The 25061-nt window shown below is 74.0% G+C and overlaps 6 protein-coding genes across 7 annotated transcripts; 3 read left to right on the forward strand and 3 right to left on the reverse strand.

Annotated features, from left to right (window-relative positions):
• Positions 1 to 991: 991 nt before the first annotated feature.
• TTC31 (tetratricopeptide repeat domain 31) lies at positions 992 to 5682 on the reverse strand. The gene is made up of 13 exons (XM_088526494.1): positions 5565 to 5682; positions 4039 to 4286; positions 3647 to 3730; positions 3340 to 3408; positions 3083 to 3235; positions 2870 to 3001; positions 2370 to 2421; positions 2110 to 2200; positions 1861 to 2002; positions 1641 to 1742; positions 1420 to 1510; positions 1138 to 1294; positions 992 to 1043 (listed from the first exon to the last, which is right to left on the reverse strand). Exons 1-13 carry the CDS (start codon positions 5680 to 5682, stop codon positions 992 to 994), a joined length of 1491 nt encoding a protein of 496 aa, XP_088382620.1.
• On the forward strand, positions 5681 to 10559 carry CCDC142 (coiled-coil domain containing 142). The gene is made up of 11 exons (XM_088526496.1): positions 5681 to 5728; positions 6721 to 6913; positions 7009 to 8265; positions 8330 to 8416; positions 8930 to 9106; positions 9176 to 9330; positions 9395 to 9547; positions 9616 to 9730; positions 9818 to 9995; positions 10060 to 10271; positions 10348 to 10559. The coding sequence occupies exons 1-11, from the start codon at positions 5681 to 5683 to the stop codon at positions 10557 to 10559; spliced, it is 2787 nt and encodes a 928-aa protein (XP_088382622.1).
• A 782-nt stretch (positions 10560 to 11341) lies between these two features.
• Positions 11342 to 15906, forward strand: LOC148594414 (programmed cell death protein 4-like). 2 transcript variants are annotated; one of them, XM_088526605.1, is made up of 11 exons: positions 11342 to 11432; positions 11905 to 12154; positions 12650 to 12747; positions 12812 to 12925; positions 13705 to 13926; positions 14242 to 14339; positions 14424 to 14538; positions 15051 to 15158; positions 15224 to 15334; positions 15602 to 15741; positions 15821 to 15906. In XM_088526605.1, the coding sequence occupies exons 1-11, from the start codon at positions 11361 to 11363 to the stop codon at positions 15870 to 15872; spliced, it is 1380 nt and encodes a 459-aa protein (XP_088382731.1). In that variant the 5' UTR covers positions 11342 to 11360; the 3' UTR covers positions 15873 to 15906. The 2 variants fall into 2 exon arrangements, with proteins under 2 accessions (XP_088382731.1, XP_088382732.1); XM_088526606.1 differs by having other exon boundaries at positions 13852 to 13926.
• Positions 15907 to 16647: 741 nt separating this feature from the next.
• MOGS (mannosyl-oligosaccharide glucosidase) lies at positions 16648 to 19680 on the forward strand. Its single transcript, XM_088526608.1, has 4 exons — positions 16648 to 16972; positions 17348 to 17574; positions 17714 to 17907; positions 17976 to 19680. Exons 1-4 carry the CDS (start codon positions 16648 to 16650, stop codon positions 19678 to 19680), a joined length of 2451 nt encoding a protein of 816 aa, XP_088382734.1.
• Positions 19681 to 20265: 585 nt separating this feature from the next.
• WBP1 (WW domain binding protein 1) lies at positions 20266 to 21950 on the reverse strand. The gene is made up of 4 exons (XM_088526497.1): positions 21833 to 21950; positions 21587 to 21689; positions 20973 to 21134; positions 20266 to 20870 (listed from the first exon to the last, which is right to left on the reverse strand). The coding sequence occupies exons 1-4, from the start codon at positions 21899 to 21901 to the stop codon at positions 20266 to 20268; spliced, it is 939 nt and encodes a 312-aa protein (XP_088382623.1). The 5' UTR covers positions 21902 to 21950.
• Positions 21951 to 23014: 1064 nt separating this feature from the next.
• On the reverse strand, positions 23015 to 24553 carry INO80B (INO80 complex subunit B). Its single transcript, XM_088526600.1, has 4 exons — positions 24266 to 24553; positions 24026 to 24144; positions 23629 to 23810; positions 23015 to 23483 (listed from the first exon to the last, which is right to left on the reverse strand). Exons 1-4 carry the CDS (start codon positions 24550 to 24552, stop codon positions 23016 to 23018), a joined length of 1056 nt encoding a protein of 351 aa, XP_088382726.1. The 5' UTR covers position 24553; the 3' UTR covers position 23015.
• Between the last annotated feature and the right edge of the window lie 508 nt (positions 24554 to 25061).

Consider the following 25061-nt stretch of genomic DNA (forward strand, 5'->3'; position numbering starts at 1 on the left):
CGGGGCTGCCAGGGGGCCGCGGTGCCACCACCGAGCTGCCCCGGGGGGCAGGACGGGGCACGAAGGCGGCAGGGCCCGCGCGGAGGCGAGGGGAAGGACTGGGTGCCCCGGGGCCCCTGCTCGGGCAGGCGGCGCAGGGGCTGCGGCAGGCGCGCGGGACGGGCGCTCCAGGGCAGCAGGCGCCCGCGGGGATGCGGGGGGCAGGACGGAAGGGCCCCGCGCTACCCCCCACGGGCAGCGTGGCGGGGGCAGCAGCAGGGCCGGGCGCTCCATGCTGAGCCGGGGGAGGAGCTGCGCGGGGCTCCCGGGCGCTCGTGGCACCTCCTGGCGCGGGTGGCACCCACGGGCACCTAGGGGACGCTGGGTTTGTCCCTGCCCGGGGGCAGCCTGGTGCCGGACGGGTGCTTGAGCTGCAGCGCCAGCCTGGGCTCCTGCGGGGCCTGGTCCTGCAGAGGAAGAGCCGTGAGCGGCGGCCCCTGCGCAGCGAGGAAGCTGGGAGCAGGAGCAGGGCTGCGCACAGCCCCTGCGCAGCCCCGTCTCGCTGCAGCCCCCGTGCAGCTCCCTGGCACCAGCACTCACCAACACGATCATTGGGGCTGCTTCTGCCACCGCCTTGTGTGCCAAGTTCCCCAAGGTGCAGCGGCGCCCTGGCAGCACCCACATTAAAGCGGATCTGCCCAAAGCTGCGGGGAGAGATGGTCTGAGCTGCCTTCACTGCCACCCAGAGTGTCCGCAGTTGGTTCTGCTCTCACAGGTGGGGAAGGTGAAACAGAGCCTGGAGTAGCAGGCGAGGCCATGCGGGAGGCTGGGCTCGGCGCCCTGGGAGCCTGGAGACGTGCAAGCGGAGCGAGCGCCTGCAGCCGGGCAGCGCCCGCAGCAGCAGCAGCGCAGGCCAGGCCTGGGCCCAGCGGGGCGCTGCGGGGACGGGGCCGCGGCACCGGGGCCAGGCATGCATGGGCATCGCTCACTGGCTAGAGCGGCTCTGCAGCGCCTACCCGGTGAGGCCGGTGGTGACGTTCCCGACCTGCAGAGGGTGGCGGTCCCTGCCAAACGCATGAGCATCCCCGGCCGCCTCCCCGGCTCCAAGGGGCATTCACTTGGCATCCAGCAGAATCCCACCGCAGCCCTCACCCCTACCTGGCCGGGTGCTGCGAGGGCAACGTCTGCTGCTTGCTGGCTGCCGCTGCCACCTGCGCCTGCCCTTTCGAGTAACTGTTCAGGCCTGGGACGGTCACAATCCCGTCCCTGTCGCTCAGCCGCTCCCCTGCTGGAGGGGGAATGGGGCTCAGCAGCACTGGGGACAGACCAGGCAGCGTGTGACAGGCTGCAGGTGGCCCCAACCATGAGCCCGCCAGCTTTGCACCCCTCTGGGCCACCAGGTCCGGTGCAAAACCAGGCGTCCACATGAAGGTTTCTTACCGGACAGAGGCAGCGACGGCCCCGCAGTGCCCAGCGGGGACGGTAGCAAGGCCGGTAGCGGGACATCCCCCGGGCTGCTCATGCTGCTCTGCTGCGGAGGGCAGGAGATGAAGCCCCACTGCGCTGCGCAGCCCGTCAGCACCGCGGGTGGCAGGGCCCCCGCAGCCGCGCGCACCCGCGGCAGGATCCCCCGCAGCAGGGTATCCTGCGGCAGGACTCACCTGCAGCAGGGCCCGGCACTGCTCCAGCTGCGCAGCGGCATCCGTGTGGGACCTGTCCAGACGCAGCAGCTCCTCGAAGGCGCGCGTGGCCTCACTGTAACGCTGCATCACCAAGAGCCGCTCAGCTCCTGCCCTGTCCGGCCGAGGCCCCGGCGTCCGGCCTGGCCACCCCGCTCCTCTCCTGCCCCCGAGCCCCCAGCCCCCTTCCCTGCCCGGGTACCTTGAGCCCCCTCAGGGCTTTGCCCTTGCGGAAGAGGCCCTTGGGCCACCCGGGCTGCAGACTGAGAGACGCCTGCGCGTCCCCGAGAGCCTCCTCGTAGCGCTGCAGCTTCTCGTGGCAGTAGGAGCGGTTCCCGAAGAGCCTGCGGGCACCGCAAGGGGCTCGGCGGCTGCTCCGCACAGGGGCACCGTGATCCGCAGAGCGGGGCACCGTGCCCGGGACAGCAACACCGCGGCCGGACGGGCTCACCGGTGCTCGCACGGGTTGAGCTCCAGGGCAGCCGTGAAGGCCTGCACCGCCTCCGCGTAGAGGCCCTTCTGCGCTGCGTCGTTGCCCAAATCTGCAGGGAGAGCGTCCCCCGCTGCGCGCCCCATCCCTCCCGGAGCGCCAGTGGCGCTCCGGGAGGGATGGGGCGCGCAGCGGGGCTTCCATCAGTAATTCCGGAGCCCCGGGGAGCCAGGCAGAGCCCCCCGTGCCACCGTCACGCTCCTGCTGCCCAAGGCACTCACCTGCTAGGACGAGGCTGCGCTCCAGCGCGCTCATGTCCAGGGGCTCGGGCGCCTGCGGGACAGCCGGGAACAGTGAGGATGAGGGTGATGGAAGCACCTGGCCTGTCCCCAGCGCTGGGGTGCAGCAGCGGGGCCGAGAGCTGCCTGCGCCCGCCACAGCGTCCCCGCCAGCACCGCGCGCCCAGGCGGCAGCATCGCTCTCGTCTGCGGCCACGGCTCTGCAGGCTGCGCGTTCAGCGCCTCGAGGGGCCACCGATTGCCACCTTCCCGTGCCCCTGCCCATGCAGGGGCCCCCAGCCCTAACCCGCAGGCCAGGCCAGCCACTCGGCAGCCAGAGCTGAGCACGCTCGCGCCTTACTCAGCAACCTGCAGCGAGCACAGATCAGGACCAAGCACGCACCGGGGCAGCCGGGACCCCCCACAGCCCCAGGGCAGCCTGTGCCCTGCTCCCCAGACCGGCAGGGCCCAGTGAAAGTGCCCTCAGGAGCGCCCCTGCTCACTTTCTGCTGGGGCCTCTTGCCTGGCAGCGCATCCTCCGTGCTGGCCGGTTTCCCCTTGGCAGGGGACGGCAGTTTCACGCCCGCTTTCTGCCACGCTTTGGAGAAGAAGGTGCAGCTCAAGTCCAGGTCGTCCTGGGAGAGGAGGGCAGTTCGGGGGGCTGGCAGAGCCGCGTGCTCCCCGCGCAGGGCGACGCGGCCGCGAGCACCTCTCACCTGCAGCGCCTCCTCCGTGCCGGCTCCCGCCTGCTCTGCAGCGTGGCCCGCGCTCTCCGCAGGGCGCGCAGAGGAGCCGGGCTCCGGGCAGCCTTCGGGCTCCTCAGCGCTGCTGCCGTCGCTGCCAGCAGCGCCGTCCCGACAGGATGAGTCCTGGAAAGAGGGTGGGAGCAATGGCAGCCGCGCGGGTGCTACCAGCACCTCTCCTGGGCCGGCACGGCCGGGCCAGGCTGGCCCCAGAGCACGCAGCCACTCACCGCGTCAGCCACATCCTTGCTTCTCAGTGTTTCTGATAACTTTTCTTGTCTTTTCCGCTCTTTCTGTCTCTGAAAACCACAGTAGAAGTTTTGTTCCAGTGGCAGGCAAAGCAGTGCAGACCCAAGCCAGAGCTCACGCCATGGCTCCTCGCTCCAGATTAGATAGAGGAGCCCACGCGAGCATCAGCCCTCTCCCGGGAGACACGTTTCACCCCCAGGGTGACCACCAAGGTTTGGAAAAGAGAAGCTGCCCAGGGTCTCCCCGCTCCCGGGCAGGCCTGCAGAGCCAGCAGCAGGGCACCCCCACCTTCTTCTTGAGTTTCTTTTTCTCAGCTTTTTTCTTCACCCGCTCCTCCTCCGCCACCAGCTCCTCCGCGTTTCTCTCTGCTTCCTGAGGCGAGAGCAGTGCCGGTGACACCCGGCCCCGCAGCGTGGGACGCGCTGCACCGCTGCCCAGCGGCTCCGCGATCGCAGAGAAGCGAAAACGCGGCCCAGACGCCCGGGATGCGCCCAGCAGCGCCGGTGAGAGGGAGGAGTGGAGCCTGCGCCCCGCTCCTCGTCCCCCTGGCCCCGGGAGCACGGGGACAGGACGTGAAATTAGGCTGCACGGGTGGGGAGGTGACGGGCAAGACACAGAGCGCGTATGGGAAGAGACAGGGACTGTGGAGCCTGAGAGAGCATCTCCACAGTCTCAGCTACCTCGGCTGTAACCGGCTGCTTCCAGAAGCCGGGAATGTGCATTTTCGTATCCAGGAAGCGCTGGGGCAATCGCGCAGACACTGGATCCTTGCAGAGGAAGGACTTCTTGAAGCCGCAGAAGTTGTGGCGGGGATGGCTGTCCCCATTGGGGAGCCCGCTGTCCCAGCTGCGGCCAGCCCACACCTCCTCCATCTCCTCCTCCTCGCCGGAGGAGTCCGGGAAGACGGGAGCGGGGCAGAACTGCCCGGCTGCTGGGGAGAAGGGCCGCGCTCAGGAGCGCTCCCAGGCGCTGCCCCGCGGCCGCACGGCTGCCTCCACCCGCCACCTCCTCCGGTGCCACCGGGAGCCACCACGGAGCAGGGAGCTGCTCCCGCCGGTGCACGGAGCAGCCTGAGGCGCTGCGAGACGCGGGCAGCCGGTCACGGCGGGAGGGCGGCGGAGCGGGGGGCGACCCCCGGCAGGAACCGCTCCGGGGCCGTCCCGCAGCGCTCACCCGGGCGGCTCCGCGCCGCGGCCCCAGCGCGTCCCCCGCGGCGCTGCACGGGGCTGCGGGGACGCGGGCGCGGGGCGGCTCCGCTCGCCCGGGGCCCCGCGCGCTGCCGGCGCCGCTCGCAGCCAGCGCGCGCAGCGGGTGCAAGGGGCGGCCCGGCCCCGGGCGGAGCGGCAGCTTCAGCCGCCAGCGGAAACGAAACCGAAACGGCGGCCGCGGCGGGGCCGCCCATCCCGGTGCCGGCCCCGCCCCCGCTGCTCCCCGCGCGCGCTGCCCCCGCGCACCGCCCCCCGCACCGGCTCCTGGCGGCGCCAAGAGCCCCCCCGGCTGCCGGAGCCCCGGGAAGCCCCTGGGGACCTCCCCCCGGCTCTGCCTCGCGGACCCTCCCGGGGCTCCCTAGAAGCCCCCCCGGCCCGGTCCCGGAGTCCCCCTGGAGCCTCCACCCGGGAGCGCCCTCGGGGCCTCCCGCCCGCTCTTCCCGGGACCCCCCTGCTCCCCCTCCCCCACGTACAGCCGCCGCCGCCGCCCGCCCTCCCCGACACGCGGCCGGAAGTGCCGCGGAGGAAGGCAGAGCGAAGCCGCGCTGCCATCTTGACTGAGGGCAAGCCGGGCGCGACGGCGGCCCGTGAGGCCCAAGACACGGCGGGGACGGGGTCAGGGAGGTGCATTAGGGACGGCGTGCCCAAGCAGTGTCTCCTCTCCTGGCGTGGACATGTCCTGAAAACCGTCCCCCGTGCCTCAAAATGTCACCTTGCTGAGCGTGGCCCCACATCACCAAAACCATTCCCTGTCCCCCACATCCTTCCCATTATGCAACCCATGCGTGGGGCACGGCCATGCTGGTCAGGTCCCTGCATTCCCTCGGGATACCCACGCGAGACACTACTAAACCAGGACAGGGACATTCCGCTGCATCTCCCGCGGGGGACAGTGACCATCAGGGATGTTAGGGGTGTCCCTGCACACACCCCAGCCCCATGTGGCGCCAGAGCCGCCCTGCCCGGCGCAGCCCCGCGGCAGGAGCCGGGATCCGCGCCAGCGCCGCTCCCCTCGGCCGCCCGGATTAGCGTGCGGATGAGGCCTAAGCTCATTTCCCCGCAGCCCGGCTCGTGGGCGGCCGCCCGGGCTGGCCCGGGCGCGGGACGATCCGCCATGGAGGACGGCGGCCTCGAGGCGGGCTGCGGGAAGCCCTCCCTGGAGGTGAGGCCGCGGGGCACCCCCGGCTCCTGCCCCGGGGAGACGGGAGGGCCGTGGGGGGGTCCCGCAGGAGCTGCTCCGGGGCGGCTCCGGCGTCTTTCCCACACGGGCCTGAACCGCGGGGGCAGATCCCGGCCAAGCTTGAGAAGCCGCAGCGAGGCGCGGGGCGCCCGCGCCGCCAGCCCCTTCCCGTGCTGCAGGGGGAGCGCGACGAGGCGCGGAGCCCTTCCCGCGCGGGCACGAGCGCGGCAGTGGGGCCAGGCAGCCCGTGAGGGGCCTGCGCGGTCGCGGGGGCTGCACGGGACCGGGACCGGGGTCCCCGGCGAGCGGGGAGGCCCCAGCCCGGGGCGGGCGGCGTCGCCCTGGCAACAGCGGGCCCCTGTCCCCGCCCGTGCCGCAAGCCCCGCCCCGCGCCGCTCGGCCCCGCCCCTACCCGCCGCGCCCTCGGAGGGGGCGTGGCACAGGCGGGGGCGTGGCCGCCGCGCTCGCAGGCCCGCCCCCGCCGACCCTCGTGACCGGTGACGCGCGCGCTCGGCGGGCGCCGGTTGGCCGCGCCGGGGTCACGTGGGCCGCGCGGCACGGGGACAGGTAGGGAGCGCGGTCCCGGCGCGGCCCCCGGCGCCTCCGGGGGGGCCCGGGACGGGAGGGGGCGGGGCTGACGCGGCGGGGAGGCTCCGCCCCCGCGCTGCAGGCCCCGCCCTCACCGGAGGCCCCGCCCCTCGGTCCCACACCGGGGGTCCTGGGGTGCGGGGCCGGCCAGGCGGCCCTACGGGGCAGGGGCCGCGGCGGGCGGAGGTTCCCTGCGGGCCCTATGGGGCCGCGGGGCGGTCGGGGGGAGCTGGGGGCTCCGCAGACGGCGGGGCGCCCTGGGGAGGGCGCTGCGGGGGGCTGGCTGCTGAGGGGGACCCGGGCAGGGTGCGGGGGGCCCGGCGCACCTGTGGGGCAGCGGGGCCGGGGGTGTCCGAGCGCCGGCGCTGACCCCGCTCGTCCCGCAGCTGGCGGAGGCGGCAGGCACGGGGCTGGACGCGGGGCTGCTGCTGCTCATGGCGCGCGTGGCGCCGGGCTGCGTCCTGCCGCCGCCGCGGGGCCCCGGCGCAGCGGGCACGAGCCGCGCGGCCGCCCCGGCGGAGCCCCCGGAGCCAAGCGCGCTGCCGGAGCCGAGCGCGCCAACGGTGCCGGCCGAGCACGGTGAGCACCCGCAAGGCACCGGCCCGCGGCGCCCGCCTCGTGCCGCCGGCACCGGTGCGGGCGCGGGGCTGGCGCGCTGACGGCTCGTCCCGCAGGCGCGCGCGGCGGGCTGGCGCGCTCGCTGCAGAAGGCGGAGGCCGTGCTGCGGAGCTGCGTGAGCCCCGGGCTGCGGCGCCTGCTGCCCGCGCCGGCGCGCAACGACGAGCGCGGCTCGGACAGCGAGGACGAGGACGCGCCCGCGGCGCTGGCGCGGCTGGCGCAGCTGGAGCAGAGCTTCCCGGGGCTGCGGCGCGCGCTCTGCGTCTGGGAGGAGCCGCGCACCGAGACGTTCCGCGCGCACGTGCGCCCGCCGGGCGCCCACGCCGCCTTCGCGCACCACCCGCTGTGGCCGCGCGTGGCCCGGCGCTGCGCCACGCTGCACGCGCTGCTGCAGCACCGCCACGCGCTGCGCCTCTGCCGACACTACTGCCGCCGCCTGCGCGCCGCCTCCGCCTTCGTGCGGCGCCTCGCGCGGCTGCCGCGCGACACGCCGGCCGCGGCGCTGCGGCCGCTCTGCGAGGAGCTGCGCGCGCATGCGGGACACTGGCACGCGCTGCAGCGGCGCATGCGCGGCGACCCCTGGCTGCGCCCGCTGCTGCTGCAGCGCCATGACGCGCTGCCGCACATGCGGTGCGCGCTGCAGCTGCTGGTGCTGCAGGCGCTGCAGCTGCTGGAGGGCCGCGTCGAGGCGGCGCTGCGGGCCCTGGCGTGCGGCCCTGCGCCGCCCGCGCTGCTCAGCGACCTCTTCCAGGGCCTCGAGATCTACAACCGCGTGGCGGCCGAGCTGGCGCTGGAGCCGGGCGCCGGCGCTGCCGCGCGGCCCTTTCCCGCAGCGCGCGTGCTGGCCGTGCTGGCGGCCGAGCGGGGCCGGTTTGCAGCGCAGCGGCTGCAGCGGCTGCTGCGGCCGAGCGGCGATGCCGCGGAGCCGCCGCACTGGCAGGAGGCCGCGGTGCCGTGGGGCGCCCCGAGCCGCCGCGAGCCGCCGGGGCTGGCCGAGGGGCTGCGCGCGCTGTGCCGCGAGGAGCAGCAGCGCGCGGAGCTGGTGCTGGGCGCGCTCGTGGCCTCCGCCGACAGCCTGTGGCTGCACGTGCGGCCGTGGCGGGAGGCGGCGCGCGGCGCGGGCGCCTGGCGGGCCGTGCGCTGGCTGGACGGGTGCCACGCGGCCGCCGCCGCCGCGCTGGGCGCCCAGTACGCGCCGCTGTGCTGGGAGGCGGCGGGCGCCGCGCTGCGCCGCGCGGCAGAGGCTGCGGGGCCTTGCGGGGCCGCAGCGGCTGCGGGGCCTGCGCAGGACCTGGCCCTGGCGCTGGCACAAGGTACGTGCAGGGCTGGGACGGGGGGGACGGGGTCCGGCCGGGCCCTCACCCTGCGTCCCCACAGCCCATCTGCCTCCCGCCTGCGAGGAGGAGCTGCAGCGGCTCTGCCTGCGCCTGCTCTGCTGCAGCATCTGCGCCGCCTGGGACCAGGGTGAGCGGCTGCCGCGGCAGCGCCGCACGGACAGAGGGATTGATGGATGGATGGAGGGATGGATGGATGGAGGGATGGATGGAGCGGGAGCGCGGAGGACATGAAGGGGCTGTGGGGTGCTGCGACAGTGGGAGCACAGCACGTCTGAGTGCGCTCCAGGATGGAACCGGCAGCAGGAGCATGCTGGGATTTATGGGTCTCCAGGATGGAACGGCACCAGGAATGCAGCAGGTCCCGTTTGAGGGATCCGTGATGGCACCAGCTGTGGATGTGCAGTGGGTCCAACCGGGCTCTGGGATGCAGTTGTTAGCGGGTGCATGGCAGCTCCGGATGGGCTTGGGGATGTGCGCACTGTGGGTCAGCGGGGTGCTGTGCAAGTCCTCCGGGATGGAGCAGCAGCTGGAGCGCCGCGGGTCTGGATGGGGCTCCAGGACGATCAGCAGCAGGAGCGCGGCGGCCCTGTCTGGCTCCGGGCCGGCGGCGCCGCTCATCCCTCCCTGCCATTTCCCGCAGGCTTCACGCGGGCGCTGGGCTCGGGGCTGTCGGACAAGTGCAGCGCGGAGGCGGAGGCGCCGCAGGAAGGGGCCGGCGCCGCGGCGCAGAGCAGGACGGCGCGGCTGCTGCAGCAGCTCTACCCCGCGCTGGCCTTCGCCCTGCGCCGCCTGCAGCCCCAGCCCGCCGCGACCGACCGTGAGTGCCCCCCGCGCAGCTCTGTGCAACCCCATGGCCGCGGTGGCAGCATCGCTCTGTCCCCGCCAGGTCCCCCCAGCCTCCCCGGGCCGCGGCTGCAGCTGCTGGGCCGGTGCGTGGCCACGACGCAGGCGGCCGGCGCCTGGCTCACGGGCAGAGCCTACCAGTACCTGGCGGCCTGGGCGCTGCGCCCCTTCCTGCTCGTCACGCAGGGCGACCTGCAGGCAAGTGCGCGGCGCGCGCACCGGGGCGCTGCGCGGGGCCGGCCTCACTGCGCCGCCCCTGCAGCTGCTGAAGGCCGAGACGGAGGAGCTGGCGGCGCTGGTGGAGGCGGCGTGCCCGGTGCCGGGGGACGAGGACGTGTGGGCGCCCGGCGACCTGCTCACGCACCAGGAGCAGCAGCTGTGCCGGCAGGTCCGCGCGGCCGCCGCCAGCATCCAGGTAGGGCCGCGGGGAGCGCGGCGGGCGCGCGCCCGGCCGTGCCGCCACGGTGCGCGCTCTGCCCGCAGCGCTTCTCGGCTGACGTGCTGCGGCTCTTCTGCACCGACTGCAAGCGCATGGCGGCCGACATCTTCGAGCAGACCATGCCGCTGGGCAAGCACTGGCGCCTGGGCCTGCGCCCCGGTAAGCGGCGGGTCCCGGCAGCCCCAAGCCGCGCGCGGCGGCGCCCTGCGCACGCGGCACGGGGCTGAGGCGGCGCCGCCGCCGCAGAGCTGCCCAGCAGCCCCAGCGAGTACGCGGCGGCCGCGGCGCAGACGGTGCTGGGGCAGGTGCTGCAGGGCGCCCAGCTGCTGCCCCGCGACGCGCAGGCGCCCACGCTTGCCCGCGTCACCACCGCCTTCGCCGAGGCCTGGATGGACCACATCCTGGCACGCAAGATCAAGTTCAGGTGCCGGTCGGGGGCCGTGGCGGGGGCCGCGGCGCGGGCGGCCGCGCTGAGCCCGTCCCCGCAGCCTGCAGGGCGCCCTGCAGCTGCAGCAGGACTTTGCGCTGGTGCGGGAGCTGCTGCAGTCGGAGCGCTACGGGCTGGCCCCCGAGAGCCGGCGCGCGCTGCTCTCGCTGCGCGTCTTCCAGCAGATGGACGGTGCCATCCTGTGCCTGCTGCAGCAGCCGGCCGGCTCGGCCGCGCTGCCCGCGCACACGTGGCACGCGCTGCGCCGCTGCTGTGAGTGCCGCGCGGGCCGGGGGCACGGCGGGCACGGCGGCCGCGCTCCCGCCTCACGCCGCCGCTCTCCCCGCAGGCTCCGCGGCCGGCGCGCGCGCGCAGGAGCTCGGCGCCGGCAGCCTCGACAGCCTGCGGAGCGCGGAGGGCGGCGCGGCGGGGCCGCCGCGGGCCGGCCCGCAGCCCTACGTGTGCGGCAGCCAGCAGCAGTGGCTGGCGCTGCGGCTGCACGGCCCGCGGCGCTGGCGCGTGCCCGGGCTGCCCTGCATGGCCCGCACCCCCGAGCCCTGAGGAAATAAAGCGGCCCCGGGCCTGGTTCCAAGTCCTCCCTGATGCCTCCGTGGGCTCCGCGCGACCGGTGCCACTTCCCATGGGCTGGTCCCAGTCCCCGTGTGCTGTTCTTAGTCCCGGTTCACACAGGCCATTCCAAGTGCCCATCCCCTTTCCCTTAGGCTGTTCGCATGGGTCATTCCCAGTGCTGGTCCACATTGCTATAGACTGGTCCCAGTTCCAGTTCCCATCAGCTGATTCGTGTCCTAATTCCTGTAGGCTGTTCCCGATTCCCATAGGTTGTTCCTCTCCCCATTCCTGTGTGCTGTTCCCAGCTGTTCCTCCTGCAGGCCATTCCCAGTGCCAATCCCTGTTCCTGCAGGCTGTTCCCGATGCTGGCAGTGCTCCGTGTTCTTGCGGGCTGTTCCCAGTGCCTGTTCCCATTCCCGTGCCCTGTTCCCAGTGCAAGTCCTCATTCCCGCAGGCTGTTCCCGGTGCCGGTTCCCGTGGTCCGTTCCCGACCCCAGTGCCTGTTCCCACGGGCTGTTTCCGCGCCCGCAGACCCCGTCGCTGCACGAAACGCGGCCAAACGGCAGCAGCGGCGGCTGCTCCGGCCCGACCCGAGCTGCCCCCGGCGCCGGTGCCGGCGGCGGCGCGGGGGGACTACGGCTCCCATGATGCTGCCGCCGCCCGGTCACTTCCTCCGCGCGCGGCGGGGCGGGGTCGGCCGAGCCCCGCGCCCCTTCCCGCTCCCCGGCCCCAGCCCCGCTCCCGCGCCGGTGCCGCCGCCCCGGTGCCCCCGGCGGTCGCGCAGCCCCCGGCATGGCCGCCACCGCCGTCCCCGCCGCCAGCGCGGCCGAGCTGGGCGCCGCCCACCGCGCCCCCTTCGCCACGGCAAGTACCGGACCCGGCCCCGGTCCCGGGCCGCCCCCCGGAGCGAGCCCTGCCCCGCAGCCCCCAGTGACCGACCCACGGAACCGGACCCGGCCGCAGCCCCGACCCTCGGGCCGCCCCCCTGCAACGAGCCTGCCCGGGACCCGCCACTGACCGGCCGCGGCCGCAGCGCCGACCCCCGGGACGCCCCGACGGCCCCGCTCCGGCCCCTGCCCCACGCGCGGCGGGGGGAGCCATGGGGGCGCCCTGGGGTGCTCCGTGAAGGGGCCCGGGCGGGACGGGGCTCCTCGCGGGTCCGGAGCCGGGGGGGACGGCCGTGGGGGCGGCCGTGGCAGAGTGGGACCCGCACGGTCCCTGCAGAGGGGGCCGGGAGGGCCGGGGGGGCTGTTCGTGCCACGGGAGCACGGGGGGGCTGCGGGGGGACACGGGGGAGCTCGTGCGGGACCCGGTCCCGCGTGACGGAGCCGCACAGGGGCCGTGCCCGGGGGACGCCGAGGAGGAGGAGGAGGACGGGGCCGGGGCCGGCCGTGCCTGGACGCCCCAGGAGAAGCTGCTGCACGAGGCGAGGCTGAAGGCCAAGGCCAAGCGGCGGCTGCGTCGCCCCTCGTCCCGCGAGCCGCCCCCCGAGGGCGCCCAGCCCGGCCCCGAGCCCGGCAGCCCCAAGGGCCGCGGTCACGACCGCCGCTCGCGCGCGGGCAAAGGCCGCGGGCTGCCCAAGAAAGGTGAGCGGGGGGCACCCCTCGTGGGCTGGGAGCATCGCCATGGGGCTGGGGGACCCCTGCACCCCCCGGCACCCTTTGGCATCCCTCACAGAGCTGGGAGACCCCGGCACCCCCCCGGATCCCTGTGGGACCAGGAGCTCCCTGCGCCCCCTGAATCCCCCCTGCATCCCCGTGGGACTGGGGTTCCCCTCCTGCACCCCCATGGGACCGGGACCCTCCTGCACCCCTGTGGGGCTGGGACTCCCCTGCATTCCCATGAGCCTGGGACCTGCCCCCGCACCCTCGTGTGCCCTGGGACCCCCCTATGCCTCCATGGAACCCGCATCCCTGTGGAATTGGATCCCCCTGCCTCGCATCCCGATGGAGCCAGGAGGCCCTTGCATCCCTCTGGAGTTGGGTCCCCCCTGCATCCCCATGGTCCGGGCCCTGCCGCCCCTCCCCACGCTGCCCCCCACGCGTGGGGCACAGACCTGACTGACGGTGGCCACGGCGCAGGCGGTGCGGGGGGCAAGGGCGTGTGGGGCGCCCCCGGCGTGGTCTACGGCTACCAGGAGCCCGACGCCCGCGACCCCAACTACGACGAGGCGGCGCAGGTAGGAGCCTGCCCCCCGCTGCCCCCGGCCCCAGCGCCCGCAGCCCCGCTCACTGCCGCCGCAGGGGGACACGGTGTTCGCCACCGTGGTGCCCGAGCTGGAGGAGGGCGAGCTGCAGAGCGCCGTGCAGCCCATGGTGCTCGAGTACTTCGAGCACGGCGACACTGGGGAGGTCATGGTGAGCTGGGGGCCGCGGGGGGCTCGCGGAGGGGTGGGGACCCCTTGGGGAGGGGACGGGGGTCTCATGGACAAGGGGGTTCTCAAGGGATGGGGGCTGTCATGGGGGGAGGAGGCTCCTCAGAGGTCTCTCGAGGATGAGGGTCCCACGGTGCTGGGCAAGGGGGTCCCTCGAGGATGAGGGGTGTCCCTTGTAGACAGGGACTGTCATGTGGAGTCCGGGAATCTTTGAGGAGGGTGATGACGGTCCTTTGGGGACACAGATCCCTTGTAGAGGGACCAGGACTTGCTTGGATTGGGGACTCTTGCGGAGGGGTTAAAGGTTCCTCTGGGAGGGGACACGGTCCCTCAGAGTGGGGACCCTTAGTGCAGGGCAGGTGTTCTTTGGGGATGGGGGGTCCTTGGAGCCAGTCCCCTCGGGGCGGTGACAGGGGTCTCTACGGGATTGGAACCTTCAGGAAGGGGACATGGGGTCTCAGGGACGGAGACCCTTCCAGAGTGAGCAGAGGCCCTTTGGGGATGGGGTCCCTTGGGCAGAGACAGGGGACCTTAGCAGAGGGGGACCTGGGGGGACAGGGGACCCTCGAGGACAGGAGTTCCTTGGGAGTGGGAGCACTGCAGGATGGGGACAGGGGACCCTTGAGCATGGGCACCCTGTGAGAGGGAAGTGGGCCCTTTGGGACCCCGGGGGAATGGGATTGGGACCCCTGGGCTTGGAGCCTCTCGGGAGCCCCCGGGGCCGAGGTGCCGGCGGCCGGGCGGGTAACGTGGCGGGCGCAGGAGCTGCTGCGGGGGCTGAACCTGGGCAGCCGGCAGCACGCGGTGCCCGCGCTGGCGGTGGCGCTGGCGCTGGAGGGCAAGGCCAGCCACCGGGAGCTGACGTCCCGCCTGCTCTCCGACCTGGTGGGCCACGTCGTCACCCCCGAGGACATCGCCTGGGCCTTCGACAAGATGCTGCGCGAGCTGCCCGACCTCATCCTCGACACCCCCGAGGCCCCCCAGGTGTGTGCGCGGGGCAGGGGACACGCGCGGGGACGCGGCTCTGCCACCACGGGAGCTCTGGGGGAGAGAACGAGCCAGGGCAGCGCCGGGGGGCTCCGGGGAGACACAGCCGTGGCAGAGGGGACACGCTGGGGGACACAGCCCTGCAGTGCCGGGATGCTCTGGGGGACGCGGTCATGCCAGGAGGGGACACACTGGGGGGACATGGCCGTGCTGGCAGGGGACACGGCCATGCAGGCGGGAGGTGCCGAGGAGGCACCGCCGTGGGCAGCGCGCAGGCGCTCGGGGGCCGGCGCTGAGCCCGTCCCCGCGCAGATGCTGGGCCAGTTCATCGCCCGCGCGGTGGCCGACCACGCACTGCCCCTCGACTTCCTGGAGCGCTACAAGGGCCAGGTGGCCTGTGAACACGCCAGGTGAGCGCCCCGCGCGCCGGCCGCGCGGTGCCCTCCGCCGCGGTGACCCCGCGGTGTCACCCTGCGCCGTGCCGCTGCCCGCAGGGCCGCCCTGGACCGCGCCGCCGTGCTGCTGCGCATCAAGCGCGACGTCAACCGGCTGGACAACGTGTGGGGCGTGGGGGGCGGCCAGCGCCCCGTCAAGCACCTCGTCAAGGAGGTCGGTGACGCGGTCTTGGGACACAGCCCTGCGTGTGCCCTGTCCTGTGCTCCGGGACTTGTCCCTGTGGCTGTCCCGTGCCCTTTCCCTGTCGCCCACTCTGTACCCGCTGCTCTCCCCATGTGTTCCCACACTGTCCCCATGGTGCTGCTTGCTGCCATCTCGTGCCACATCTGAAGCCCTATGTGGCTTCTCAGTGCCATCCACTGAGTGTCCTCGATGTGTCCCCCTAGTGCTCCTTGGTGCCATCCTGTGTCACATCCCCATGCTGTCCCCATGGTGCTCCTCCTTGCCATCCAGCACTTAGTGCACACTTGTCCCCACAGTGCTTCTCTGTGCCCTCTCACTCCATGTCACCTCACCATGTCCCCTGGGTGCCATCCCACTCCATGTCCCTACGGGTCCCCTTGGCGCCGTCCCTTGCCGTGTCCCCACAGTCCCCTGGGCACTGTGTCCCCACGGTCCCCGGGTGCCGTCCCGTGCCGTGTCCCACTGCCCTGGCGCGGCTGCAGATGAACCTGCTGCTGCGCGAGTACCTGCTGTCCGGGGAGGTGGCGGAGGCCGAGCAGTGCCTGCGGGAGCTCGAGGTGCCGCACTTCCACCACGAGCTGGTCTACGAGGTGAGCGGGGCCGGGGCCGGCGCCGGGGCCCACGGCCGCCCCCGCCGACACCGCGGCCGCCACAGGCCCTGCTCATGGTGCTGGAGGGCTCCGGCGAGGCGCCCGTCACCATGATGGTGACGCTGCTCAAGGTGCTCTGGGAGACGGGGCTGGTGACACTGGACCAGATGAACCGGGTGAGCCCTTGGCGTGGGGCGTGGGGTGCGCAGGGGCGCTGCCGGGGGGCGCAGGGGTCTGCGATGTGGGGCTGAGCCTGGGGCGGGGGATGAGCCCCTCTGCATGGGGTGCAGGGGGGCTGTTATGGGGGAGCAGGGCACATGGGGATGAGCCCCAGGGCGCAGGGACCAGCTCTTCGGCACAGGGGCCTGGGGGGTGCAAAGATGGGCCGTGGGGCACAAGCACAAGCCATGGGGCGCGGGGCCGACGCGGTGCCGCCACCGCAGGGCTTCGAACGGGTCTACGAGGAGCTGGGCGACATCAGCCTGGACGCGCCGCAGGCGCCGCGCGTGCTGGAGCGCCTGGTGGAGCGCTGCTTCGCGGCCGGCGCCATCACGCGCGCCCTGCGCGACGCCTGCCCGCCCCGGTACGGCCCTCCCTCCTCCCGCGCCTCCTCAGCGGCCTCCCGTCCTCCTCGTCCTCCCCCTCACCCCGCCGCTCCGCAGGGGTCGGAAGCGCTTTGTGAGCGAGGGCGACGGGGGACAGATCAAGCAGTGACGGGGACCACGCTGTCCCCCCCGCTGCCCCCGGGACAGGGGTCACACGGACAGACGGACCGAGGGACGGACGCAATAAAGAGGCTCCAAGGACCGGTGGCGTTGGCCTCTGTGGGGCAGGACGTGGCTCCGAGGGTCTCGTATCCCCCGCTGTTCCCTTTCCTGGCTGCAGCCCCGGGGTGTCCTGCGTCCTCCCATGTCCCTTGTCCTGATCCTGTGTCCCAGGATTGGGGACCATGGGCTCCATGCGTCCTCCCATGTCCCTTGTTCTGATTCTGTGTCCCAGGATTGGGGACCATGGGCTCCCTGTCTCGAGATGGACTCCTGTGTCCCCCACTTCCCTCTCCTGGGTGCAGCCCCCGGGAGTCCCATGTCCCCTGTGCTGGGAGGGCTCCAGTGTCTCCCAGTCCCGTGCTGTGGCCCTGCAGGGTCCTGTGTCCCCTGTGTCCCAGCGCTGCGTGCTCTGTGTCCCCCGTTTCCCAGCGATGCCGTGCAGGGTCCTGGCTCGGGGCTGTCCCGGGATGTGGCACCCCCTGCGCTCTGCTGCGGGTGGGATCCCGTGTCCCCCACTGGGGAGTGCGGCCCCGTGGAGCCCCGTGGAGCCCTGGCCGGGTGTGTCCCGGGTCACAGCCGGGTCCCCGTGTCCCCCCGTGTCTGTCCCGGGTCACAAGCGGGTCCCCCCGCGCCGCCAGGGGGCGCCGCTGTGCCCGCCCGCGTGGCACTCGGCAGGGGCGGCGCGGGCCGATGACGCGCGCGGCGCGACCGGTATCGCGCGGATGGCGGCGGAGCGGCGGCGGCGCGGGGGGGAGGGCGCGCGCGGGCGGGGCCGGGAGCCCCGGGAGCCGCGGGAGCCGCGGGAGCCCCGGGAGCGCGGGCGGCTCCCGGCGCGGGCGCTGCTGGCCCTGCTGGCGCTGCTGCTGCTGCTGGGCGCCGCGCTCGGGTTCTCGCGCTGGGCGCGCGCCCGCGCCGCCGCCCGCCTCGCCGCGCCGCACCCCGCGCCGCCCGCGCGCGCCCCCGCCGAGCGCCGCCGCCTCTGGGGCTCCTACCGGCCCCACGTCTACTTCGGCATGAAGACGCGCAGCCCCCGCGCGCTCGTCACCGGTGCGGCCGCCGCGCGCGGCACCGGGGGGCGGCGCTGAGCCCGGCCGGGGGGCACGGGCCGCGCCGGGGCCGCGGGAGGAGCGGGGACGGGGGGGACCCGGGGACTCCCGGGCAGGGTTGGGGGCTCTGGGGCAGGGTTGGGGCTCCCGGGGCAGTGCTGGGGCTCCCGGGCAGGCTCGGGGGCTCTGGGGCAGGGTCAGGGGCTCCGGGACAGGGTTGGGACTCCCGAATAGGGTTGGGGCTCTGGGGCAGGGTCGGGCTCCAGGAGAGGATCGGGGCTCCCAGGAGGGTCGGGGGCTCCGGGACAGGGTCGGGCTCCTGGACAGGGTCGGGCTCCGGCCGAGCTGCTCCCGCTCATTCCGCCCGGTCCCGCAGGGCTGATGTGGCTGCCGCAGTGGGAGGCACCGGGCGCGCTGCGGCACACGTGCGAGCAGGGCGAGGGGCGGCCGCGCTACGGGTGGCTGCAGCACGACGGCGACGCCTTCGGCGTGCAGGAGATCCGCGAGCCGGGGCTGCTGCTGCGCACCGAGTTCGTGAAGCGGCCGGGCGGCGAGCACGGCGGCGACTGGAGCTGGCGCGTCACCGCGCTCCCCGACGCTACGGTGGGTGCACCGGGCCCGGCGGCAGCGCGTGCCCCCGGCTGTGCTCCGAGCCGACCGGCCGCCCGCGGAATCCCTGCCCGAGGAAACGGGACGGTCCCAGGAATCCCGTGGTCCAGACGCTGCTCCCTCATCTCCGCAGGCCACGGATTCCCAGGACTCCCTCATCTCCCTGTTCTTCTACGTGGCCACGGACGGGCAGGGGACGCTGCAGCCACACGTGGAGGACGGGACGCGGCTGGCGTCGGTGACGGGGAGCACCGAGGAGCTGGGGCACTTCAACGTCTCCTTCCTGCGGCCCACGACGGAGACGGGCGCAGCGCCCAAATACGCCAGGTAGGGGCAGGGGGGCTGCCCGCATCCCACAGCCGGGGCGCCCACGAGCGGCTCCTCCTCCGCTGCAGCTACAACTACCTGGACACGGCCAGCCCAGGGCTGCACCTCCTCACCGAGCTCGTGCAGAGCAGCCTGAGCGGCCGCTCCGTGTTCGCGCCGCCGGCCGGGCCGCGCCGGCGCTTCCTCGCAGTGAGGACGGGGCAGGGGCAGCCCGACTGGGAGCCGCGCGGCCGCCTGCTGCTGCACCAGGTGACGCTGCAGCTGCCCGGCCGCGTGGAGGTGACGTTCGAGTCGGGCAGCGTGGCCGCGCGGCCCGGCCCGCTGGCGGGGCCCGCGCTCAGCGCCGAGCTGGCCGCGCACGCGGCCGCCTTCGAGCGCCGCTTCGAGGACACCTTCGCGCTGGCCCACAAGGGCTTCGCGCCTGCGCAGCAGCGCTTCGCGCAGGCCGCCCTCAGCAACCTGCTGGGCGGCATGGGCTACTTCCATGGGCGCTCGGTACTGCAGTCGGAGCACATGGAGGAGCTCGTGCTCTCGGCCGAGGGCGCTCTCTTTACAGCCGTTCCCTCCCGCTCCTTCTTCCCGCGCGGCTTCCTCTGGGACGAGGGCTTCCACCAGCTGCTGGTGGCGCGCTGGGACGCGGAGCTGAGCCGCGACGTCCTCGCACACTGGCTCGACCTCATGAACGCCGAGGGCTGGATCCCCCGCGAGCAGATCCTGGGCGACGAGGCGCGCGCGCGGGTGCCGCCCGAGTTCGTGGTGCAGCGCAGCGGCAGCGCCAACCCGCCCACGCTCTTCCTGGCGCTGCAGCAGCTGCTGGGCTCGGCGCCGCTGCCCTACCTGCGCCGCCTCTACCCGCGCCTGCGCGCCTGGTTCCACTGGTACAACAGCACGCAGGCCGGCCCGCTGCCCTCCTCGTTCCGGTGGCGCGGGCGCGACGCGCAGCACGAGCGCTTCCTCAACCCCAAGACGCTGCCGTCGGGGCTGGACGACTACCCGCGCGCCTCGCACCCCTCGGCCGACGAGCGGCACCTGGACCTGCGCTGCTGGATGGCGCTGGCCTCGCGCGTCATGGGCGACGTGGCCGAGCGGCTGGGCGAGCCAGCCGGGCCCTACCGCCACATGCAGCGGCAGCTCAGCGACAACGCGCTGCTGGAGCAGCTGCACTGGGCCGAGCACCTGGGCGCCTTCGCTGACTACGGCAACCACAGCGAGGCCGTGGCGCTGGAGCGGCGCCCGGCGCGCGCTGCCCCGGGGCAGCCACCGCCGCCCCCGCCGCTGCTGCGCGTGGTGCGGCGGGCGCCGCAGCTGCAGTACGTGAACGCGCTGGGCTACGTGAGCCTCTTCCCGCTGCTGATGCAGCTGCTGGAGCCCGACTCGCCGCGGCTGCCGCTGCTCCTGGACGTGCTGCGCAGCGAGCGGCACCTGTGGACGCCGTACGGGCTGCGTTCGCTGTCGCGCGCCAGCCCGCTCTACATGCAGCGCAACACGGAGCACGACCCGCCTTACTGGCGCGGCGCCGTCTGGGTGAACATGAACTACCTGGCGCTGCGCGCGCTGCACCACTACGCGGCGCAGGCCGGGCCGCAGCGCGAGCGCACCGGCCGCCTCTACGCCGAGCTGCGCGCCAACCTCGTGAGCAACCTGTTCCAGCAGTACCGCAAGAGCGGCTACCTGTGGGAGCACTACAGCGACAGCACGGGCCGCGGCCAGGGCAGCCACCCCTTCACGGGCTGGTCGGCGCTCGTCGTGCTCGCCATGGCCGAGCAGTACTAGTGCAGGCACCTCGCAATAAACGGTGCTGGACCTGGCATTGCTGCATTTGCCTGGGGTGATGGGGCAGCCAGGACAGCGCTGGTGTCCCAGCAGCTGGGAATGTGGGACAGAGCCCTGGGAGCTGCTCTGGGGGATGAGGCTGCAATGGCTCTGCGCAGCCCCCGGCACAGGCAGGACACGGGCTCACTGCACATCGCTTTAATGCTGACAGCGCGACTGGCCGCAGGCACCGTGGGGGCACACAGAGCGGCCGCCTCCTGGGCCGGCAGCCCCGGCAAGGGGCCTGGGCGCTGGGGGACAGGGCCGGGGTGGCAGCTTGTCCCAGCCCTGTCCCGGGGCCTGGCCGGGTCACTCTGTGCCACCCATTACAGAGCCAGAGACATGGCGAGGTGGCCTGGCAGGGGGCTCCCCAGCCAGAGTCCCCTCCGCGGCAGGGACCATGGAGCCCCATGGGTGCTGAGGGGTCACCCGTGCCACCAGTGCCGACCCGTGCAAACAGCAGTGCAGGGAGCTCCCTCCATCCCCTCCCTCGGGGCGGGTGGCGGCGGCGGCAGAACGGGGCACGCGGGGCGGCGGGCGCCGCGCTCACACAGGCAGCACAGGCGAGCCCAGCTCCTCGGCGGCTGCCTCGCCGGGGGCCCGACAGCAGCCGGGCGACGCGGCGGTGCCCTTGCCCAGCAGCTGGGTGCCCTCCTCCTCCTCGTGGCAGCGCCCGACCTCGATGCCCGAGTCCCCCGTGAGGCGCCGGTGCCGGAAGTGCTGTCCCGCGGCGGGCCCAGCACGCGCCGCGCCGCCCTCCTCCTCCTCCTCCTCGTCACCGTCGGAGCCGCGCGGGCAGTCGGCCTCGAAGAAGTCCACGGTGGAGGAGAAGAGCGCGTGGCGGTGCGGGGCGGCGCGCGCCTCCTCGCTGCCGCCCGTGGCCGTGCCGCCGGCGGCGTCGCTGGGCGAGCTGGCGCGGCTGCGCTCCGTCTCGTCCGTCGCCTGCGCCGACAGCGACGTGCTGCTGGGCGACGAGGCGCAGCTGGAGCCGCACGAGCAGCTGCTGCAGTTCTCCGAGCTGGGCGACAGCGTGAGGCTGCTGGAGGCGCGGCGGGCGCGCGGCGGCAGCACGGCGCTGTACGGCGGCGGCGGCGTGCTGGGCCGCTGCGCCACCTCCTCGTAGGCCGGCAGCTTGAAGGAGGCCAGCGCCCCTGCGGGAGCAGCCGTGAGAGCGATGCCCGGCCTGTCCCGCGCGCCCCGTCCAGGGCGTCCGGGGCGCCCGGGGCATGACGGGCGTCACGGGGGGCACTCACTGAGGTCCATGGTGGAGGCCGGGTAGTTGCAGGCACCGTGGTAGGCGATGAGGTTGATCTCGCGCTGCCGCTGCTGCTGCTGCAGCCGCAGCTTGGCGCGACGGTGCCGGTAGGCGCAGCAGCAGCTCAGCAGGATGAGCACGGTCCAGAGGAGCCAGAACCCTGCGGGAGGCGGCAGTCAGTATGGGGCGGACGTGGCCGCCACCGTGTCCCTGCCCTGTCCCCGTGCGTCCCCCTGTCCTGCTGTGTCCCCCGCTGTGTCCCTGCTCTGTCTCTGCAGTGTCCCACCATGTCGCCTCCCATGTCCCCTCTTCCTGCTGTGTCCCCCCCACTGTGTCCATGCCCTGTCCTCTCGTGTCCCCCCATCCTGCTGCGTCCTGCCATGTCCTCCCTGTATCCTCTTCCGTGTCCCCCCGTCTTGCTTTCCCCACCGTGTCTATGCCCTGTCCCTACCATATTCCCGTGTCTGTGCCCTGTGTCCCCCATCTGTCCCCTCCCGTGGCCCTGCTGTGTCCCTGCCCTGTCTCCCCGTGTCCCCTCTCGTGTCACCCTGTCCTGCTGTCCCGCACTGTGTCCCCTGCCCTGCCCGTGCCCCATGTCCCCACTGCACTCACACCACAGCTCGTAGTAGTAGGTGCAGCAGCCGCTCTCGCCGCAGCAGTGCCCGCTCTCGCACACGTAGGGCTGGTTGTTGGCGCCCGGGCAGTACTCGCGAGCCTGCGGGACACACGGCGCCTGCGACACCGGCACCGCGGCGACACCAGCACCGCGCGACACCGGCACCGGGCCCGCGGCGACACCGGCACGGCGGCGACACCGGCACCGGGCCCGCGCCCCGCTCCCCCCGCGGGCGGCGGTACCTGCTGGTGCTGCCGGCCCAGCAGCGCGGCCCAGGCCCCCTCGGCGCCGCCGCTCCCGGGCCGCTCCATGGCGCCGCCTACAGCGCGGCGCGGCCCCGCGCCGGCCCCGCCCGCTCCGCCGCCCCGGCGCCCGCCGCCCGCAGCAGCCGCCGCGCCCCCCCCGCCGCCGCCGCCGCCATCGCGGCCGCCCCGCCCGCCGCCGCTGCCCGGGCCGCAGCCGCCGCCGCCGCCATCACTCCCGGGCCGCCGCTCCCGCCCCCCGGCCGCCGCCGCCGGCCAATGGGCGCCCGCCGAGAGGCCGCCCACCAATGGGGGCTGCCGCCGCCGCCCCGTCTCTGCCAATCAGCACTCGTCTGCCCGGAGCGCACGCCCGACAACAGAGACAAAGGGACCGAAGCCCGCCCCCAAGGCGGACTGGCGGCAGCGCCAGCCAATGGGGGTCCGAGCCCCGCCTCTGCGCGGGCAACTGACGGGAGCGTTCGCCAACGGCAGCCCGGCGCTCAGCCACAGCGCGTGACTGACACATGAGGCCGCCAATGGCGATCCTGAACCCACTCCTGGGGCGGGCATACGGAGACACTAAGCTAATGCGGGGCCAGGACAGCAGTTTGTCGCACGATTGGTGGAGAAGCCAAGCAGGGGGCATGGCCGGCCACCCGCGGGGGGCTGCGGGCACCAGTGCCATGAGCGCGGGCGGCCTCAGCCCTCCCGCGCCCCCGGCCGGGGCTCCCGCGCGGCAGTGACGGCTCCAGGCACCGCTCCCTCCTCCAACACTTTTTATTGAGCCGCGGGGCACCGCGGCCAGCGCCCCCGCGGGCACATGGCGCTGGCGGCACCGGGACGGCCGCCACCACCGATCTGCACGGGCCGCCCTCCCGGCTCCACCGCGGGACTCGGGCACAGCCCAAGTGCCAGCCCCGGCAATGGGTGCCCCCCGGGAGCTGCCCCCTGTCCAGCCTTGCGTGGGGCCCTGGCACCCGGCTCCCGACGTCCCCCGCGGCCCGTCTGGGGGGCAACACTGGGCCCTCCTGCACTGCTGGGACGGCCCAAGCAGCAGCCCCGTTAGCCCAGCACCAGCCCGGGGCCCTGTCCATGGCTCCCAGCACCCAGTCCCTGCCAAGCCGCCCTGCCTGGAGCCAGCCCGCTGGCACGGGCCAGCACAACGTGAGCACCGTGGCCGGGCCTAGGCCGCGGCCTCCTGCAGCTGCAAGTTCTTCTTGTAGCAGGCCAGGCTGCAGAGCGGCAGCCCGGTGCGCGAGCACGAGTAGCGCTTGCGGTTGGGGCAGCCGCTGATGCCGCAGAGCACGGGCAGGGGCGCGGGCGGCGCGGGCGGCGCGGGCAGCAGCGGCAGCGCCATGCCGGCCGGGAAGGACACGGTGATGCACTCGGCCGTGTTGCAGTAGTGCACGACGGGGCAGGGCGCCTGCTTGGCCTTGCGCTCGCGCAGAGTCTTCACCTTGGCCTTGTTGGTCTTGGTGAGGCGCTCGATGGTCTGGTTCTTGTTCTCCTCCGCCTTCTTGGCCGCCTGCAGGCGCCGCTTGCGCGCCCGCTCCTCGCGCTTCACCAGCATCTCCTCCGTCAGCTCCTTGGTCTTGTAGCCCATGGGCAGCTCGAGCAGCGGCTGGCTCTGCTGCTTGTGCAGCAGCGCTTTCTGCAGGCCACAGCCGCCATCAGGCAGGGGCTTGCAGCCCTCCTGGCGCTCCAGGTCGCCCAGGCGCTTGGAGCAGGGGCTCCGCCGGCTCCAGCATCGCTGGTGCCGCTTGCTCGGCCCCTCAGGCCCAACGTGCCAGCCTCACCTGCCTGGCCGTGAGCAAGGACTCATCCACCTCCTTCTTGAGCTCCCCGTTGTCGTCCAGCTCTCCCTTCTCCAGCGCATCCAGCCAGCGCTCTTCCTCCTCCTCCTCTTCCTCACGGGCCGGGAAGCAGCTCTCCGAGTCGAGGTCGGGCAGGGGCGACGGGTCCAGGTTGCTGTCCTCATCTGGGCCGCGCCGGCAGGGAAGGAGGCGTCGCCGCGGGGCTCTCCCCGCACAGTGCCCGGGCACTCGCCCCATGGCAGGACACAGCCAGCACCCACCTTGCCCCACACCAGGGGCCAGACCCCTCTCTGCCCCCCACGAACCGGCCGAGGGGCCCAGCAGGGTCTCTCCCGCCCGCCCCAGCGCCCCGCAGCCCCGGCCGTGCCGCAGGGCTCACCCAGCCAGGCGCGGTACTGCTCCAAGGGGACCCCCTCGCTGGGCTCGTCCTCCTCCTCCACCACCATGAGCGGCGAGGGCGAGCGCGGCGCCTCGGGCACCACCGTGAAGGTCGGCACGCTGCGGGGAGAGCAGCCAGCGTGACGGGGCTGGAGCAGCGCCACAGCGGGGCCGGCACCGCCGCCGCGACGGGGGCCATGGGCACCGCCACGATGCGACGAGCCCGGGCGCCCCCGCTCACCTCTTGGTGCCCAGGATCTGCCCCCCCAGCTTGATCTTGAGCTTGAGCTGCGGCTTGCGGGGCGCGGCGGGGCCCTCGGCCGGCGGCGGCTCGTGATGGTGCCGCTTCTTGTGCTTCTTCTTGTGCTTCTTGTGCTTCTTCTTGTGCGCGCCGTGCCCGCCCGGCGCCGCCTCGCCTGCGGCCGCGGCCGTGAGCGCCGCCCGCCGCGCCCGCCCGCGGCCCCCGCCCGCCCCGCGCTCACCGGCCTCGCCGCCCTCCATGCGGCCGCGCCGCCACGCCTTGCTCATCCGCGCCGCCGCCGACGACGGGGGACACGATTCCGCGCGGACCCGCTTCCGCGCGGCGCAACGGAAAGGGGCAGGGCGCGCGAGACGCCAGCAACGCCATCTTGGAGCCGGTTTTGTCCCTCAGCGAAAAGGTTCCGGGGGGAAACTGCTCTCGCCGGCTCGCTGGGCCGGGGCTCTGCGCGCCCTCCAACCCTATATCCTCACTCCTGCAGTGCCCCCACAGCCCCTGCCCGCCGCCACCCACTGTCCCTGTCCCGGTCCCTGCCTATTGCTTCCTCGTCCCTCATTGCTGCGTTCAGGTACCCCGTGGGGCTGGGCTCACAGTGGGGCCAAGAGGGTGAACAGCAGCGGTGGGGCTGCTCCATGGCACTGCCCGGGGCAGGGGGAAAGGGCTGAGGCCAAGGGCGCTGACATGCACAGGCCCCTGTGGGATGTGTGCTTGTGTGGCGTATACTATGGGGCACACTGCGGCCGTGGGGCACGCAGTCTGGCACACGTAGGCCTGGGCG

The sequence above is a fragment of the Tinamus guttatus genome, unplaced genomic scaffold, assembly GCF_059628265.1.
Source record: "Tinamus guttatus ecotype Peru unplaced genomic scaffold, ASM5962826v1 Tinamus_guttatus_pri_ptg000247l, whole genome shotgun sequence".
NCBI classification, from domain to species: Eukaryota; Metazoa; Chordata; class Aves; order Tinamiformes; family Tinamidae; genus Tinamus; species Tinamus guttatus.

Coding starts and splice junctions, on each gene's coding strand:
- MOGS (XM_088526608.1), top strand. CDS start 16,648: ATGGCGGCGGAGCGGCGGCGGCGCGGGGGGGAGGGCGCGCGCGGGCGG. Junction 16,973..17,347: donor CCCCCGCGCGCTCGTCACCG/GTGCGGCCGCCG, acceptor CCGGTCCCGCAG/GGCTGATGTGGCTGCCGCAG. Junction 17,908..17,975: donor GCAGCGCCCAAATACGCCAG/GTAGGGGCAGGG, acceptor CCTCCGCTGCAG/CTACAACTACCTGGACACGG.
- INO80B (XM_088526600.1), bottom strand. CDS start 24,552: ATGAGCAAGGCGTGGCGGCGCGGCCGCATGGAGGGCGGCGAGGCCGGT. Junction 24,145..24,265: donor CAGATCCTGGGCACCAAGAG/GTGAGCGGGGGC, acceptor CTCTCCCCGCAG/CGTGCCGACCTTCACGGTGG. Junction 23,811..24,025: donor GCAGTACCGCGCCTGGCTGG/GTGAGCCCTGCG, acceptor GGCGCGGCCCAG/ATGAGGACAGCAACCTGGAC.
- WBP1 (XM_088526497.1), bottom strand. CDS start 21,901: ATGGAGCGGCCCGGGAGCGGCGGCGCCGAGGGGGCCTGGGCCGCGCTG. Junction 21,690..21,832: donor TGGGCCGGCAGCACCAGCAG/GTACCGCCGCCC, acceptor TGTGTCCCGCAG/GCTCGCGAGTACTGCCCGGG. Junction 20,871..20,972: donor GGCCTCCACCATGGACCTCA/GTGAGTGCCCCC, acceptor CTGCTCCCGCAG/GGGCGCTGGCCTCCTTCAAG.
- LOC148594414 (XM_088526605.1), top strand. CDS start 11,361: ATGGCCGCCACCGCCGTCCCCGCCGCCAGCGCGGCCGAGCTGGGCGCC. Junction 12,155..12,649: donor CCGCGGGCTGCCCAAGAAAG/GTGAGCGGGGGG, acceptor GCCACGGCGCAG/GCGGTGCGGGGGGCAAGGGC. Junction 15,742..15,820: donor CGCGACGCCTGCCCGCCCCG/GTACGGCCCTCC, acceptor GCCGCTCCGCAG/GGGTCGGAAGCGCTTTGTGA.
- TTC31 (XM_088526494.1), bottom strand. CDS start 5,682: ATGGCGGATCGTCCCGCGCCCGGGCCAGCCCGGGCGGCCGCCCACGAG. Junction 3,409..3,646: donor AAAAGAAACTCAAGAAGAAG/GTGGGGGTGCCC, acceptor TGTGGTTTTCAG/AGACAGAAAGAGCGGAAAAG. Junction 3,002..3,082: donor GCACGGAGGAGGCGCTGCAG/GTGAGAGGTGCT, acceptor CTCCTCTCCCAG/GACGACCTGGACTTGAGCTG.
- CCDC142 (XM_088526496.1), top strand. CDS start 5,681: ATGGAGGACGGCGGCCTCGAGGCGGGCTGCGGGAAGCCCTCCCTGGAG. Junction 8,266..8,329: donor GGCCCTGGCGCTGGCACAAG/GTACGTGCAGGG, acceptor GCGTCCCCACAG/CCCATCTGCCTCCCGCCTGC. Junction 9,731..9,817: donor GCGCCTGGGCCTGCGCCCCG/GTAAGCGGCGGG, acceptor CCGCCGCCGCAG/AGCTGCCCAGCAGCCCCAGC.